This window comes from Molossus molossus, unplaced genomic scaffold (genome assembly GCF_014108415.1).
Source record: "Molossus molossus isolate mMolMol1 unplaced genomic scaffold, mMolMol1.p scaffold_m16_p_4, whole genome shotgun sequence".
In the NCBI taxonomy this organism is placed as follows: Eukaryota; Metazoa; Chordata; class Mammalia; order Chiroptera; family Molossidae; genus Molossus; species Molossus molossus.
Window position 1 is genome coordinate 62,629,473 of NW_023425377.1, and position 15,058 is coordinate 62,644,530.

The 15,058-nt window shown below is 46.0% G+C and overlaps 1 protein-coding gene across 3 annotated transcripts; it reads right to left on the minus strand.

The window, feature by feature from the left end:
* Nucleotides 1–1,868: 1,868 nt before the first annotated feature.
* On the minus strand, nt 1,869–13,385 carry POLR3D (RNA polymerase III subunit D). Of its 3 annotated transcripts, none has more exons than XM_036241658.1 (10): nt 13,277–13,385; nt 12,888–13,057; nt 11,681–11,724; nt 10,372–10,523; nt 10,090–10,214; nt 7,278–7,446; nt 6,642–6,907; nt 5,268–5,420; nt 5,034–5,108; nt 1,869–1,902 (listed from the first exon to the last, which is right to left on the minus strand). In XM_036241658.1, exons 2-10 carry the CDS (start codon nt 13,050–13,052, stop codon nt 1,885–1,887), a joined length of 1,167 nt encoding a protein of 388 aa, XP_036097551.1. In that variant the 5' UTR covers nt 13,053–13,057; nt 13,277–13,385; the 3' UTR covers nt 1,869–1,884. The 3 variants fall into 3 exon arrangements, with proteins under 3 accessions (XP_036097551.1, XP_036097548.1, XP_036097549.1); XM_036241655.1 differs by lacking the exon at nt 1,869–1,902 and adding an exon at nt 4,315–4,686; XM_036241656.1 differs by lacking the exon at nt 1,869–1,902 and having other exon boundaries at nt 4,571–5,108.
* Nucleotides 13,386–15,058: the final 1,673 nt, after the last annotated feature.

Consider the following 15,058-nt stretch of genomic DNA (forward strand, 5'->3'; position numbering starts at 1 on the left):
AACCCTGTATCAGGCAACAGGATGTCCATAAATTGCAGAAAACTGGTCCAGCCAGCCCTCTTCACCATTGCCTTGTCTAAGAATGGGTATGTGGCCCAGTTCTATCAAGGAGACACAAGTCTCTTTGGGCTTCTGAGGAATATTCTTTCCTGGTAAGAGCACAATGAGAAAGTTCCTTTACTGCTGTCTGCTTTGGTTTTGGACACTATCATTTGAAGAAGTAATGCTGAGCTCTAACTGCCACTTTGTAACATTGAGAATGGCAGAAAATTTTGAAAAGGTTTTGGCTTCTACCCAGTTCTGGAACAACGTATCTCTAGACTTATTACATGAGATAATTAAGCATTCTTATTGCTTACATCACTGTCAGTCTAGTTTCCTGTTACTCACGCCACCCATATCCTAATAGAAGCATTTTTCTGTCTGGCACCAAATAAATGCTTTAAGACCACTCTAATTTAACAGCAACTGTATAAAAAAACTATCTCATTTTTAAATTTTTTTTTTGAGTCCCCATGCAAGGATATGTTTTTATTGATTTTAGAGAGACAGGCAGGGAGAGAGAAACATCAATGTGAGAAACATTGACTGGTTACCTCCCATACAAGCCCCGACCAGGGACTGAACCTGAAACCCAGGTATGTGCTCTGACTGGGAAATGAATCCGCAACCTTTAGATGTACTAGACGACACTCAAACCAACTGAGCCATAGGGCCAGGGCCATCTCAATTGATTAATACACACACACACACACACACACACACACACATATGTATGTTTATATAATATATACACACACACACATACATATATATGCACACACACATATGTATATATGTTTTTTTTATTGAATTTTAGAGAGAGAGAAGGAAGAAAGAGAAAAAACATTGACGTGAGCGAGAAACATCGATGGGCTGGCTGCCTCCTGCATACCCCCTACTGAGGATCGAGCCCACAATCAGGGCATGTGCCTTGACCTGGAATCAAACTGGCGATCTTTTGGTGCATGGGACAATGCTCAACCAACTGAGCCACACTGGCCAGGGTTATTATCTCATTTTTATAGAAAAGAAATAGAACAGCTTAGGGAAATCATTTTCCCCAGTGTGACTGGTGGAGTTGGATTCAAGCCCAATCCTAACTCTAAAGCCCACATCTGTCACTTAACCACATAGTTAAAAAATGACCAAGGTTATAGTTCCCTCTTTTGGTGTGTTAACCAAGTGCACACACAGATGCAGGAAGTAATACAGTTGCACCCATACAATCGTCCCTCACCACTTCGCGTTCGCGGCTTCATTCTATTGTGGTTTTTTCCAGTTTGAAAAAACCGCGATAGAGCGAAGCCGGGAAAGTCGAAGCGTGAAGTGGCAAGGGATGACTATTTATTTTTTTATTTTATTTATTTATTTATTTATTCTTTTTTTTTTTATCCTCACCCAAGGACATTTTTCCATTTTTTGTTCTGATAGAGTGGGAGGGATGAGAGGAAGAGAGAGAGAGAAACATCGACATGAAAGGGACACATCGAATGGTTGCCACCCACATGACCGACCAGGGCTGGGGACAAACTGCAACCAAAGTACGTGCCCTTAGCGGGAACTGAACCCAGGTCTCTCTGGACCGCAGGCCGACGCTCTAACTGCTGAGCCAAACCGGCCAGGGCGAGGGATGACTGTTTAAATAAAGAATCCTACTTTGCGGAAATTCATTTATGGCGGTAGAGTCTGGAACTGATTAACCACGATAAATGAGGGCCGACTGTAATATGAATGTTGCTTTAGGTTTTTTACTCCCATAACTGGCATTGGTTTGTTGGTAGAAATGAATGCTTCAGAGGCTCAGCCAAGAAAGTAGACCTATCTTGTTTTTCTTCCATACTTTTACTGTTGACATCTGATCTGTGTATTAGGAAATAGAGACAGGTCATGAAGACTGACACAGGGTCATTAACATTCAACCACAAGATACCTGAAATAGTGACCATGAAAGTGGTAGACACTCCTCCTCCAACTTTCTTGGAAGAGTCAAATAACTAAAGACTAAAAAATACCAAATATCTAATGAGGCAGGGCCTTCGAGTTGGCCTAGGAAAGCAGAAGAGTATTTTTGAGCCAAAGAAACAGAAGAGAAAGAGGATTACAATGGAGACCTGCTGGCAGTGCATTACCTGTATAAAAGAAGCAGCCTGGCCAGTTTTGCTCAGTGGTTAGAGTGTCGGCCCGCAGACCAGAGAATCCTGGGTTCAATTCCCCCTAAAGGCACGTACCTCGGTTGCAGTTTGTCCCCACCCCAGTTGGGGTTGTGTGGGTGGCAACCAGTCAATATGTCTCTCTTACACTGATGTTTCTCTCTCTCTCTTACTCCCTCTCTCCCTCCCGCTGTCAAAAAAATTTTTTTAAATAGCCCTGGCCGGTTTGGCTCAGCGGTGGAACATCATCCTAAGGTCCAGAGAGACCCAGGTTTGGTTCCTGCTGGGGGCATGTACCTCGGTTGCAGTTTATCCCCAGCCCTGGTTGGGTCATGCAGGTAGCGACCACTCAATGTGTCCCTTTCATGTCAATGTTTCTCTCTCTCTCCCCCTCCCAATCTGAACAAAAAATGGAAAAATGTCCTCGGGTGAGGATAAAAACAAAACAAACAAATTTTAAATAAAAAATAAATAAATAATAAAAGAAAGCATTGATGCCCAGAGAACAAAAAGCAGTTGGCTCCTCAGAGCTCAACCTTGGACCAAACAGGACTTCTACATACATGTCTCCAAGGAAGCTTCTGCTCCAGTCAAAGTGGGAAGAGACCAGAACACCACCATCTAACAGAGCTCCTGTGAGCTCTTAGCTACAGAAGGGACAATGTGGTGATTAAATATTCAATCCCCACCATAGCTGCTGTCTAGGCAGCTCGAGGGGCTCAGTATAGGAAAAGCTCCAGCCATGACAGAAGGCAGGCATATCTACCCAAAACCTCTGAGGTTAACCTGAAAGTTAGGAGGATACGTTCTTTTTTTTCTATCCTCAACTGAGGACATTTTTTGATATTTTGTTCAGATAAAGTGGGGAGAGAAACATCGACGTGAAGGGACACATTGAGTGGCTGCCACCCGCACGACCAACCAGGGCCGGGGACAAACTGCAACCGAGGTACGTGCCCTTAGTGGGAACCGAACCCGGGTCTCTCCGGACCACAGGCCGACACTCTAACCGCTAAGCCAAACTGGCCAGGGCGGAGGATACATTCTTAATGAGGCTCTTATTGTGGTCCATCCCTGTTCCAGGGGGGGTTTGCTAAGCTCACAGCAAAGGGAGCCATAGATATTCTCCCTAACCTCTAACATGTGTGCACTCCTTCTCCCCCCCCACCCCAAGCAGGGGAAAATCCAGTCCTGTGGACAAAGGGTGGGGGCAGAGAAGTTGCTCCTCTAGGGCCTACACCCTGGAAGGATCAATACTGTGATGACCTGGTGAAAAGAATAAGAGACTACAGACCTATGAACTAAAAAAGTCCAGCATGGTCAGTGGGGATTGGAATTCAAGCCAAGTGAGCGAACCTGGTGATGCTAGGACAGGAGACAGAATTGTGCCTCTCAAATTCAAAGCTTTTGAAGTAGGATGTCACCTGTTAAGTGTCAAAAAGGCTATTATTTAATAAATCTCTAACTTCTTTTTTTCTTTTGTCCTCACCTGATGATATGTTTTTCACTGATTCTAGAGAGGAAGAGGGAAACATCAATGTGAGAAACACTGACCGGTTGTCTTCTGTTCACACCCCAAACGGGTCAAACCTGCAACCTGGGTATGTGCTTGACTGGGAATCAAACCCATGATCCCTCAGTGCATGGGATGCCTCTTTAACCAACTGAGCCACACTGGCCAGGGCTAACTTCTATCTTACTAAGGGTTGTTCTTCAGCAGTGTTTCACTTAATGTAGTGATTAATTCCCTCTGAAAATTAATTGTTCTTTTGAGAAATACTTCAATGGAAGCTAGAAGAGTACTGCTACTTATTGCAAGGGTGAACATAGAGGGAAAAAGTCCTGGGACAACCGTATCACCCAAAAGCATTTGTTGGTGCTGGGAGGAGTCTTTGGCATCTTCACTTTGAAAGAACCTATAGCTAGCACCAAGGAGCAATGAACAGGAAACACTTGGCCAAGAATGCTCAGGAGAAAAAGGGCACAGAAGGGCCTAAACCTGTACCTTCAAAGCATTAGGCCTGGGGGGAGGGCGGGGATGTGGAGTTAGAATGCATGTTCACTTCCTGAGAGATTCTCAGAATCTCCACTTAGTTTGAAAATAGACTCAGGCAAAGGGAAGTTTGGAAACTAACATTTATTGAGCGCCTACTGTGCATGTGTGGCCTTGTGCAAGGAGTTTTCATCTACAACATTCCATTTAATCCTCACATCAACCTTGAGAGGTAGGTATTATCCTCATTTTTGTCAGACGAGGAATATCAGGCTCAGAAAGGTTAGGTAGTTTGTACAAGGTCACACTACTAGTTACAATAGAGCTGGGCCTGAGTACTGAGTCTCAGACTCAGTAATTCCCTGCTCTCTCTCTGACACTGCCCCTCAGGAAGGAGGAGGGAGCGGGAGCAGCAGCAGCAGTCCTTACACTTCCCACAATGAGAAGCAAGATGGTCACCACCAGAAGCCTGTACTCTTCCACAGACCCTCCCCTCTCCACCTGGGGAAGATGCAATCAGTTGAAGAGATAAAACATAAATATAAAAATAAATAGAAGGAACAAGTCCCCCAGCAGCAAGGACATGCAGCATCCATACTGTGGGAAGGTCACTGTGCCATTCATAGCCGCTACGGAAGGGAGCCACACAGGCGTTGGGGGAAAAATTGGGACAGCAGGAGCTGAAGGCTGGAGTGGGTGGGCTAAATAGGCCCCTTCTGGGTCACAGAGATTTTAGAATAAAACGTCTGGAGCAAGTAGCAGCCACGGGCACAGTCACCATTATCCTCCATCGGCTCATTTTACCGCTGTTTATGATCCAAGAGGGATTCAAAATCAGGGGAACATACAAGTTTGTGCTTCACGTGTCCCAGGACTGTCATCTCCCCTGTCCTACTGTCTCCAAGGCCCACAGACACCAGCTCCTGCCAATCAACAGAGAAGGCAATAAGAACCAGAACCACACAGCCCATCAATCAGTCCTGATTTTAATGTGCTAATCCCAAGAACCCTTCTCCCTCATTTAGCACTGCTTCCTCTAAACTCGTAAACCTCCTAAAGGGCTTCTGCCTATGGGCTCTCACCTGCAGGAAAGAGCAGGTGGTTCCCATTGTTACATCCAGTGTCACCTTGCCCAGGAGGAGCTGTACCTTTCCCGACTTGCGGATGAGCAGCTTGCCAACCTGACCCTCTGTCAGGTCAGCCAGAGTACAAGCATTCTCTGCCAGCCTGGCTTCCTATGAAGAGAATCAGAGTATGAAATGGGGTAAGGAGCTGTCTCCTCTATCCTTCATGAACAAAAACATTTCCCAAAGGAAAGCATCAGCAGCAAAGGTTAGCATAAGCTCCCCCAAAAGGGCCTTTTCCTAGGGCTGCTTAACACTGGTTAAGGAACAAAACCCTGCCCTGGCCGGTTTGGCTCAGCAGTTAGAGCATTGGTCTGTGGACCAGAGAGTCTCAGGTTCGGTTCCTGCTAAGGGCACATACCTCAGTTGCAGTTTGTCCCCAGGCCCCAGTTGGGATCATGTGGGTGGCAGTCAGTCGATGTGTCTCTCTCACATCGATGTTTCTCTCTCTCTCTTCCTCCCTATCTCCCTCCTCCTCTATCTGAAGATAAATGCAAAAATGTCCTCAGGTGAGGATAAAAAAAAAAAGAAGAAGAAACAAAACCCGCCCGGCTCAGTGGTTGAGCGTCCACCCATGCACCAAGAGGTGAGGTTGCCAGTTCGATTCCCGGTCAAGGCACATGCCCAGGTTGTGCACCCAACTCCCAATGGGGGGCATGCAGGAGGCGGCCAATCGATGTTCTCTCTCATCGATGTTTCTATCTCTCTCTTTTTCTCCCTTCCTCTCTCGCTAAAATCAATAAAGAAAAAAAAATTTAAAACAGAAAGAAAGAAAAAACCCACAGCAAACAAATTTTAATGTTAATAACTGCTGAAACTGGTTAATGGCAGATGAGGGTTTAGGTTCTCTCATGTACAAGTATTTCATTATAAAAAGTAAACATACATATAACTGAGGTTGAAGTACAAAGCCCCAAACCCCTGCCCTGGCTGGTTTGGCTCAGAGGTTAGAGCGTTGGCCTACAGTCCAGAGAGACCGGGGTTCGGTTCCCACTAAGGGTGCGTACCTCAGTTGCAGTTTGTCCCCAGCCCTGGTTGGTCGTGAGGGTGGCAGCCACTCGATGTGTCCCTTTCATGTTGATGTTTCTCTCTATCTCTCTTTCCCCCTCCCACTCTATCTGAACATAAATGCAAAAATGTCCTCAGGTGAGGATAAACAAACAAATAAACAAACAAAAACAAAGCCCCAAACCCCTTATGGGAAGAAAGAACAAATGCATAGTATTTTTGCAATTCAGCTTGGGTGGCACACCTCTGCTTCACCCTACTGGTCAGTGCTTCACTTCCTAATCCATCCCCCCACATTCTCACAGAACTCATTCCTGGGCATACCCGATCTTTCTCCTGCTTTACAACCACCATCTGTCCATCCTCACTCTGTACTTCTGTCTTGATAGGCTTGATGTCCTGAGTTGGTGGCTGGCCAGGGAGCGTGTCTGGTAGCTGGAGGAACAGTAGTTCTTCCTCCTGTGTAAGGCTCAGCTCCCTGAGTAGCTCTGCCACAGAAACGTCTTTCGGGAGGCCCGGGGTCTTTCTGGCTGCTCTGGGAGGAGCCTTCATCTTGGCCTCCTCCTCCTCATCTCGTGGCTCCTCTTTCACTGACCGAAGTAACACAAATGGAATGGCTATCAAGTGATCACTTTCTGTCAAACATCTCATTGTACCCATCCCTTCACCCCCAAATGCTCTACTGTCACTCAGCCAGGAAGCTGGAGAGAAACACTGGTTGTGAAGAGGGATCCAGGGGTTGTGTAACTTATCTAATAAGGGGAATCTGTGGCTAGGCCCACTGGTCCATGTCAGCATGTCAGCATGAACCCTCTGAGTGAGACTTTAGTGTCTTTGTTCAGGCCATGTATTTTACAGCTGGAATAGAAGAGGACCTGCTTATTAGCAGCAATCTGTGAGGCCCATGGGGGTGGGAGGGCAGCCACAGAAAGAGATGAGATGTGAACTGACAAAGAGTACCTTTCACAACAGGCACATCCACCTCCATGTCTTCTTCCTTGGGGCCAGCAAGCCAAGGTTTAACATCTGGTTCCTCATTCTCTTCCTTAAACAGCCACCCAGAGTGAGCCAGAGGCAGCTGTACAGGCATGTTTCGAGTGTCATTCCTCAGCCCAGGGTCATCGATGAACTACCAAAGAAGAGTCAGCAGTTCACACACAGCCTGGCCAGCATATACACATACTATGATTGCAGTCCACTTTAGCCTCTTTCTAACTGAAGATTCCTCTGCTCACCAGGCTTCCATGACATCAGAGAACAATTCTTCCTCCAATCCTGAGGCCCTTCGCACAGCCATAAAGGCCCATCACACAAAATTAACATCAAGAAATCGACGGCATTCTTTTTTCTTTATTGATTTTAGAAAGAGGAAGTGAGAGGGAGAGATAGAAACATCCATGAGAGAGAACATCGATTGGCTGCCTCCTGCATGCCCCCGACTGGAGATTTAGCCCACAACCTGGGCATGTGCCCTGATAGGGAATCGAACTGGTGACCTCTTGGTGCATGGGTTGACCCTCAACCACTGAGCCACACCAGCCAGGCTCGACGTTATTCTTATACACCAATAATTAACTCCAGAAAGAGAAACTAAAAAAAAATCCCATTTACTATTGTAGCAAAAAAATTAAGATACCTAGGAATAAATTTAAACAAAGAAGTAAAGGACCTATTCATGGAAAACTACAGGACATTGAAAAAAGAAATAGAGGAAGATATAAAAAAGTGGAAGCATATACCTTGTTCGTGGATTGGAAGAATTAACATCATTATAATGTTCATACTACCCAAAGCAATCTATAAAGTCAATGCAATCCCCATTAAAATATCAATGACATATTTTACAGAACTAGAACAAATACTCCAAAAGTTTATATGGAACCATAAAAGACCTCAAATAGCCACAGCAATCTTGAAAAAGGAGAACAAAGTAGGAAGGATCACAATACCGGACATCAGGCTATACTACAAAGCCACTGTAATCAAAACAGCCTGGTACTGGCACAAGAACAGGAATATAAATCAACAGACCAGAACAGAGAACCCAGATCCAAGACATTATGCTTAATTAATACTTGACAAAGGTGGCAAGAGCATACAATGGAGTAAGGACAGCCTCTTTAATAAATGGTGTTGAGGTCCGGCAGGTGTGGCTCTGTGGTTGAGCATCAACCCATGCACCAAGAGGTCGCCAGTTTGATTCCCAGCCAGTGCATATGCCCAGGTTGTGGGCCAAATCCCCAGTGGGGGGCATGCAGGAGGCAGCCAATCGATGATCTGTCTCATCGATATTTCTATCTCTCTCTCCCTCTCCCTTCTTCTCTAAAATCAATAAAGAAAAAAAATATTAAAATAAATAAATAGATGGTGTTGGGAAAATTGGACAGCTACATGCAAAAAAATGAAACTAGACCACTTACTTACACCATACACAATAATAAATTCAAAATGGATAAAAGACTTAAATGTGACTTGTGAATCCATAAAAATCCTAGAAGAAAATGTAGACAACAAAATTTCAGACATCACATACAGCAGAATTTTCACTGATACAACACCTAAGGCAAGAGAAACAAACAAACAAAAATGAACACATGGGACTACATCAAACTAAAAAGCTTCTGCACAGCACAAGAAACAAGCATCAAAATGTAAAGGGAACCCACTATATGGGAGAGCATAATTGCCAAGGATACATCAGATAAGGGGTTAATTTCCAAAATATACAGAGTGCTCATACAACTCAACAAAAGGAAGACAAAGAACCCAATTAAAAAATGGGCAGAGGCCCTAGCCAGTTTGGCTCAGCAGTTGGAGTGTTGGCCTGCAGACCAGAGTCCCGGGTTCGGTTCCCACTAGGGGCACGTACTAAAAAAAAAGGGCAGAGGACCTAAATAGACACCTCTCCAAAAAGGACATACAAATAGTCAAGAGACATGAAAAAATGCTCAACATCACTAATCATCAGAGAGATGCAAATTAAAATGACTATAAGGTATCACCGCATACCTGCCAGAATGGCAGCCATAACAAATCATCAAACAACTGCTGGCAAGAGTGTAGAGAAAAAGAGGACTCTACTACATTGCTGGTGGGAATGCAGACTGGTGCACCCACTGTGGAAAACAATATGGTGTTTCCTCAAAACATTAAAAATTGAACTTCCATTTGACCCAGTGATCCCACTTTTAGGAATATAGCCTAAGAAGCCTGAAACACCAATCAGAAAGAATATATGTACCCCTATGTTCATAGTAGCACTATTTACAATTGCTAAGATCTGGAAACAGCCCAAGTGTCCATCAATAGATGAGGGAATAAAAAAAGCTGTGGCACATATACACAATGGAGTACTATGCAGCTGTAAAAAAGATCTCTTATCCTTTGAGACGACATAGAGGGACCTGGAGAGTATTATGCTAAGTGAAATAAGCCAATCAGAGAAAGACAAATATCATATGATCTCACTTATTTGTGGAATATAATGAACAAAATAAGCGGATGAACAAAACAGACCAGAGAAATCAAAGTAGGGTTCAGACTGACAAACCTCAGAGGCGGTGGGTGGGGAGTGGGCGGGGAGATAAACCAAAGAACTTATATGCATAACCAATGGACATAGACAACAATGTTGTATGTATGTGTGTGTGTGTGGGGGGGGGGGGTCTGGAGGAGGGTGTCAATGGGGGGAAAAGGAGAAACATTGGTAACTAAAATAAATAATTAAAAAAAATAAAATAAAGGCCTATCCCCCCAGCCTGCTGGTACCTACATCATCCTTCTCCAGCATGCGCAGGATCTGTTTTGTTTCTTCATCTGTCTCCCTCTTCTCTTTTTTGATGTTGATGATATGAGAGGGCCCCATGTCAGACACATCCACTGTCTTATCCCAGTTCCCTGTGGGAAATAACCCATTTCACCAGGGGTAAGGAAGAGGCCAACAAAGAAAACTAAATTGGAAGCAGGGGAATTTCATTGCTCTTGCCCTTCTCTTAAACAGTCTGAACTGAAATCCACTGATCCCTTCCTCCCGGAGCACTGGCAGCTTTTGTACCCTTCTTCTTCATCATTTCAGCTGGGCCCTGCTCAAAGATGGAATGGGACTGGATCACTTCTGGGCGACTACGGCCCCGTCCATGCCCCTCTCTTTGTCGGTCTCTATCCCTTTCACGCTTCTCCTTCTTGATGGTTACTTCTTCCTTGGGCCTGGAAAAGAGACTGGATTAAGGGAAACCGCTCACTTACCCTGCCTTGGGGAATTGGTCTTATTCTTCTACATATCTGTACTCCAGCTGAGCCAACAACTACATCATAAGAAACAGAATCCAATCCTAAATCTAACACCTTTTTCACTTCCTTGATGGGCAGAGTCTTTTCAGTTTGCTTTATTTTATCTTGTTTGAGAGTATATATTAGAACTGTAACTTAAAAATTGAATTATAGAGCCTGCCATAAAATATAAGTTTTTTTTATATTGATTGAATAAAAGGAAGGCTGTGATATAAAAGAACTTAAAGGAAAACTTAATACATCTTTGTCTAAACTAGTGGCTCTCTCTACTCTGGCTGTAAAAGATAATCACTCTGTTTACAAGTTACATCACAAGTTCTTGGAAGGGCTCCCAGGCATCAGTATTTATTTATTCCTTACTCAAGGATATTTTTTTCCACTGATTTTTTAGAGAGAGTGGAAAAGAGGAAGAGGGAGGGAAGGGAAGAGGAAGAGAGAAATAGAGGGAGAGGGAGGGAAACACAGATGTGAGAGATATATTAAACCTGCAACCCAGGAATCATACTTGTGACCCTTTGGTGCAAGAGCCAACACTCTAATCACTGAGCCAACCTGACAAGGACATCAGTATTTTTTAAAAGCTTGCACATTACGCCCTGGCCAGTTTGGCTCAGTGGTTGAGCGTCGGCCTGTGGACCAAAGACTCCCGGGTTCAGTTCCCGCTAGGGGCACGTATCAACCCCCCCCACCCAAAAAGAGCTTGCACATTATGCCCTGCTGGTGTGGCTCAGTGGTTGAGTGTCGACCCATCCACCAAGAGGTCGCTGGTTCCATTCCCAGTCAGGCACATGCCAGGGTTGTGGGCATGCAGGAGGTGGCCAATCGATGTTCTCTATCATCGATGTTTCCCTCTCTCTCTCTAAAAATTAATAAGAAAAATAAATAAATAAATAAATAAATAAATAAATAAATAAATAAATAAAAGCTTGCACATTAGAATCAGCTGGGAGCCAGGGTTTAAAAGAACTAAATACACAAATTTAAATTTCCATGCTACATACCTACTTATTTCGCAAAAGGCCCAAATTCAGAGCAAGTAAACGGGTGAGCATTCAAAGGGCCTAGCTACTTACTCTTCCTTGATCTTCCGACTGATGATATTTGGGGTGAAGGTTTTCTGAAAGTGAAATATAGATAGGAGTCATCGATTTGGTAATTTATGATCCCAAGCACTAAGGAAAAGAAAAACCCCAAAGGGGATCTTCTATGGACCAAGACCACAACAGCTCTCTTTTGTACATTCCACACTGCTGTCAGAGATTTACAGAGATGGAGACGTGTTTGAAAAGGAGAACTGGCAAGTCATGGTGGCAGCAGTTACATACAAAGGGGCACCAAAACCCATTTAAACTAGCAGTTTCAGTTCTCTCCTTTGAAAGGAGAGCCCTCAGTACTTCTAAATATATTTCTTATGATATTTTTAGAGATAGAGGAAAGAAGAGAGAGAAACATCGATGTGAGAGAGAACCATCCATCAGCTGCTGGATGCACGCCTCCTACTGGGGACCGAGCCTGCAACCCAGACACACCCGATCGGGAATCCAACCAGGACCTCAGTCCATGGGATGAGAGGCTCAATGCACTGAGCCACACCGGCTGGGCTGGGGCTTCTAAAAGCAGAGGAATTTATCTAATTTCACCTCGTCTTCAAACTGCCACAGAGGGCAGTATCACAGGGAAACAGCTCAAGCAGGAAAGACAGAGATCTGCCAGTACTCACAAACAGATGGTAGGTTAGGCTGTCACCAGAATTTATCTAGGCAAACTTAAGTCTTTTCTTAAAAATGGCTACTTTATACTTGTCATTGCCCAACTCCCTGCTTTCAGGGCGACTCTTCACATCTACGATCATAAATATAATGGAAGAGGACACAGACCCTCTAATGCCATGCCTAGAATTCATTATACGTTAGACCAGATGTGCACACACTGGGATCCATCGCAAATTCTGAACTCCGTAAAACTGCAGGCAAACTTTATGCCTACGTAACATTCACGGGTTTCTTAAAGGTGTCCAAACACAGAAAAAGTAAATAGACACTGCTCAAGGTGCTTTTAAACTAATTAGCATTCTTTGTCCTTCAGCCATCTCTGAGAACCAGGTCAAAAGCTTGTTTCCAGCATCTAGACTAGACTTCAAGGTAGGTGAGGCCGCCCAGAATTTGCAGGCGGAAGTCGGGGGACGAGATCTGTCAGGCCCCAAACCAAGCCTGGCACACAGTAGGCCCTACATGAACATCGTTGAACCCCAGGGGCCTGAAATTCAAGGTAGTCGGGTACCTTCTTGACTCCCCCGAGGGTGAGATCCCTGGAGCGGATGGAGGGAAGGCGGCCCGGGGTGAGGTGTGGCGCCGGCCGCTGTCCAATAAGCCCCCGGGCCCCAGAGAGGAGGGTTCGGGGCCCTCCTGGAGCGCTGGGCTTGCCAGCAGCGTTTTCTCCTGACATGTTGCCTGGAAGAGAAGAGGACAGGGGCAACAATCTAGAGGATAGACCCGCGGACCCTGGGCTGGACCCCACCCACCTGGCCGCTCGCCTCTCCAGTCAGTGCGTCCCTCCCTCGGAATTTCAGCTCCTCCCCTCCCACGTGGCGACTCCCTGGGCCACCCCGGCCAGAGCCCTTGGCGTGCCCTCTCCCCAGGCCCCGTGAGGCAGGGATGCACCCAACGCACCCCGACTCCACACCGAGACGGTCGCGACTTCAGTTCCAGCGCGGCCCGCAAGTGGCCCCAGGTCTCGGCGTGGGGCGGAAGTCTGCGTGGCAGGGCCGACCCGCCGCCATCTTGCCGCGAGGCGGAAGTGAGGTCGGTGGGCGGGGCCGTTCACACTATTTATCTGGCGGCGCCCCGCTCGCCTCCGCCTTCTCTTCCCGGTTCTTCCCGGAGTCGGGAAAAGCTGGGTTGAGAGGGCGAAAAAGGAAGAGGGGACTGTTCCTAGTTACGCCTCGGGGATCTTAGCCTGGCGCGGAGGGTGGAGGGTGGAGGGTGGAGGCGCCCAGTTCTGGGTGTGGGGACCTTGGCGGCCGTCGTCACGCGATGTGGGGATTCTCCACGGAGGAGGTCTGGGGCATTGGGGTCGCGGCTCCGAATGGGGCGAGGGGCGCCGGGGAAAGATTGGGACCCGGACTGAGTCGGGGAACCCGGGCCGGGCTGCGGGCTCGATGGTGACCTTGGCATGGTCACTGCACTTCTGGGCAGCGGCGTCGCCCTTGCTCGGGGATCCCTTCCCTGAATTTCTGGTGGAGTCCTGGGCTGAGGCTGTGCTGCCGTTTTGGAGCCGCTGCAGCGGACCCACCGAGGAACTGCATGGTACCCACCCTGGGCTCTTCGTGGGCTCCTGGTCCAAGCCTGGAACCTGAAAAACGAAGTTTGCTCTCCTGGGAGGGACGAATTCAAAGAACTTTTATTGTGACTCCGACATTTGTAGTTTACCATAAAAAATATCCTTTACTATTATTCCCCCACCACCACACCATGTAAAAACATTAGGGAAAGTTTGAGGGACGGAAAAACATTTCTGCTATAATTCCACATGGAATACTATTAAAACTTTTGTGATATGTTCCAGTCACCTTCACAGAGCTGTCCTATTGTACTACAATTTTGAATCCTCCCTTTTCGAACAACATTTCTTTGTTGCTCTATCAAAAAACGGTAATTCTCAGGTGGCTGTCATGATTCGCCTAGTTTCCTGTTTGGACACTTACATCGTTTCTTTTCCCTGTTGTAAATAACGCTGGTGCAATTGACATTTTTTCTTCTTTTGGATTATATCCCTAGGCCGAATTTCTAGACTTGTGATAACTGGCCAAATGATGATGTACTTTTTCCTCCGGTAATTTTTTTACTTTGAGATAATTGTAGACACACGTGCAGTTGTAAGAAATAGTGCAGAGATCCCAGGTACCCTTTACTTAGTTTCCCTCAATAGTAACATATTGGAGCCCTGGCTGGGTGGCTCAGTTGGTTGGCATGTGGTCCATACACCAAAAGGGCGTGGGTTCTATTCCTGTCAGGGCACACACCCAGGTTGCTGTGGGATCCCCAGTTAGGGCGAGGCTGGGTGGCAACCAAGTGATGTTTCTCTCATATCGGTTTTTCTCTCCCTGTCTCTCTCTCTCGCTTTCTCTCTCCTCCTTTCTCTCTCTACCTATAATAAATAAACATATCCTCAGGTGAGGTTAAAAAAAAAGTAGTCCTGGCCAGTTTGGCTCAGCGGTTAGAGCGTTGGCTCACTGACCAAAGAGTCACGGGTTCGATTCCGGTCAAGGGCACATGCCTTGGTTGCAGTTCGTCCAAGACCCTGGTTGGGAGACAACCAATCTATGTGTCCCTATCACGTCGATGTTTCTCTCTCTCTCCCTCCCTCCCACTCTATCTGAGATAAATAGAAAAATATCCTCAGGTGAGGATTAAAAAAAAAAAAAGTAACATTGATACAGTCAAAATACAAGA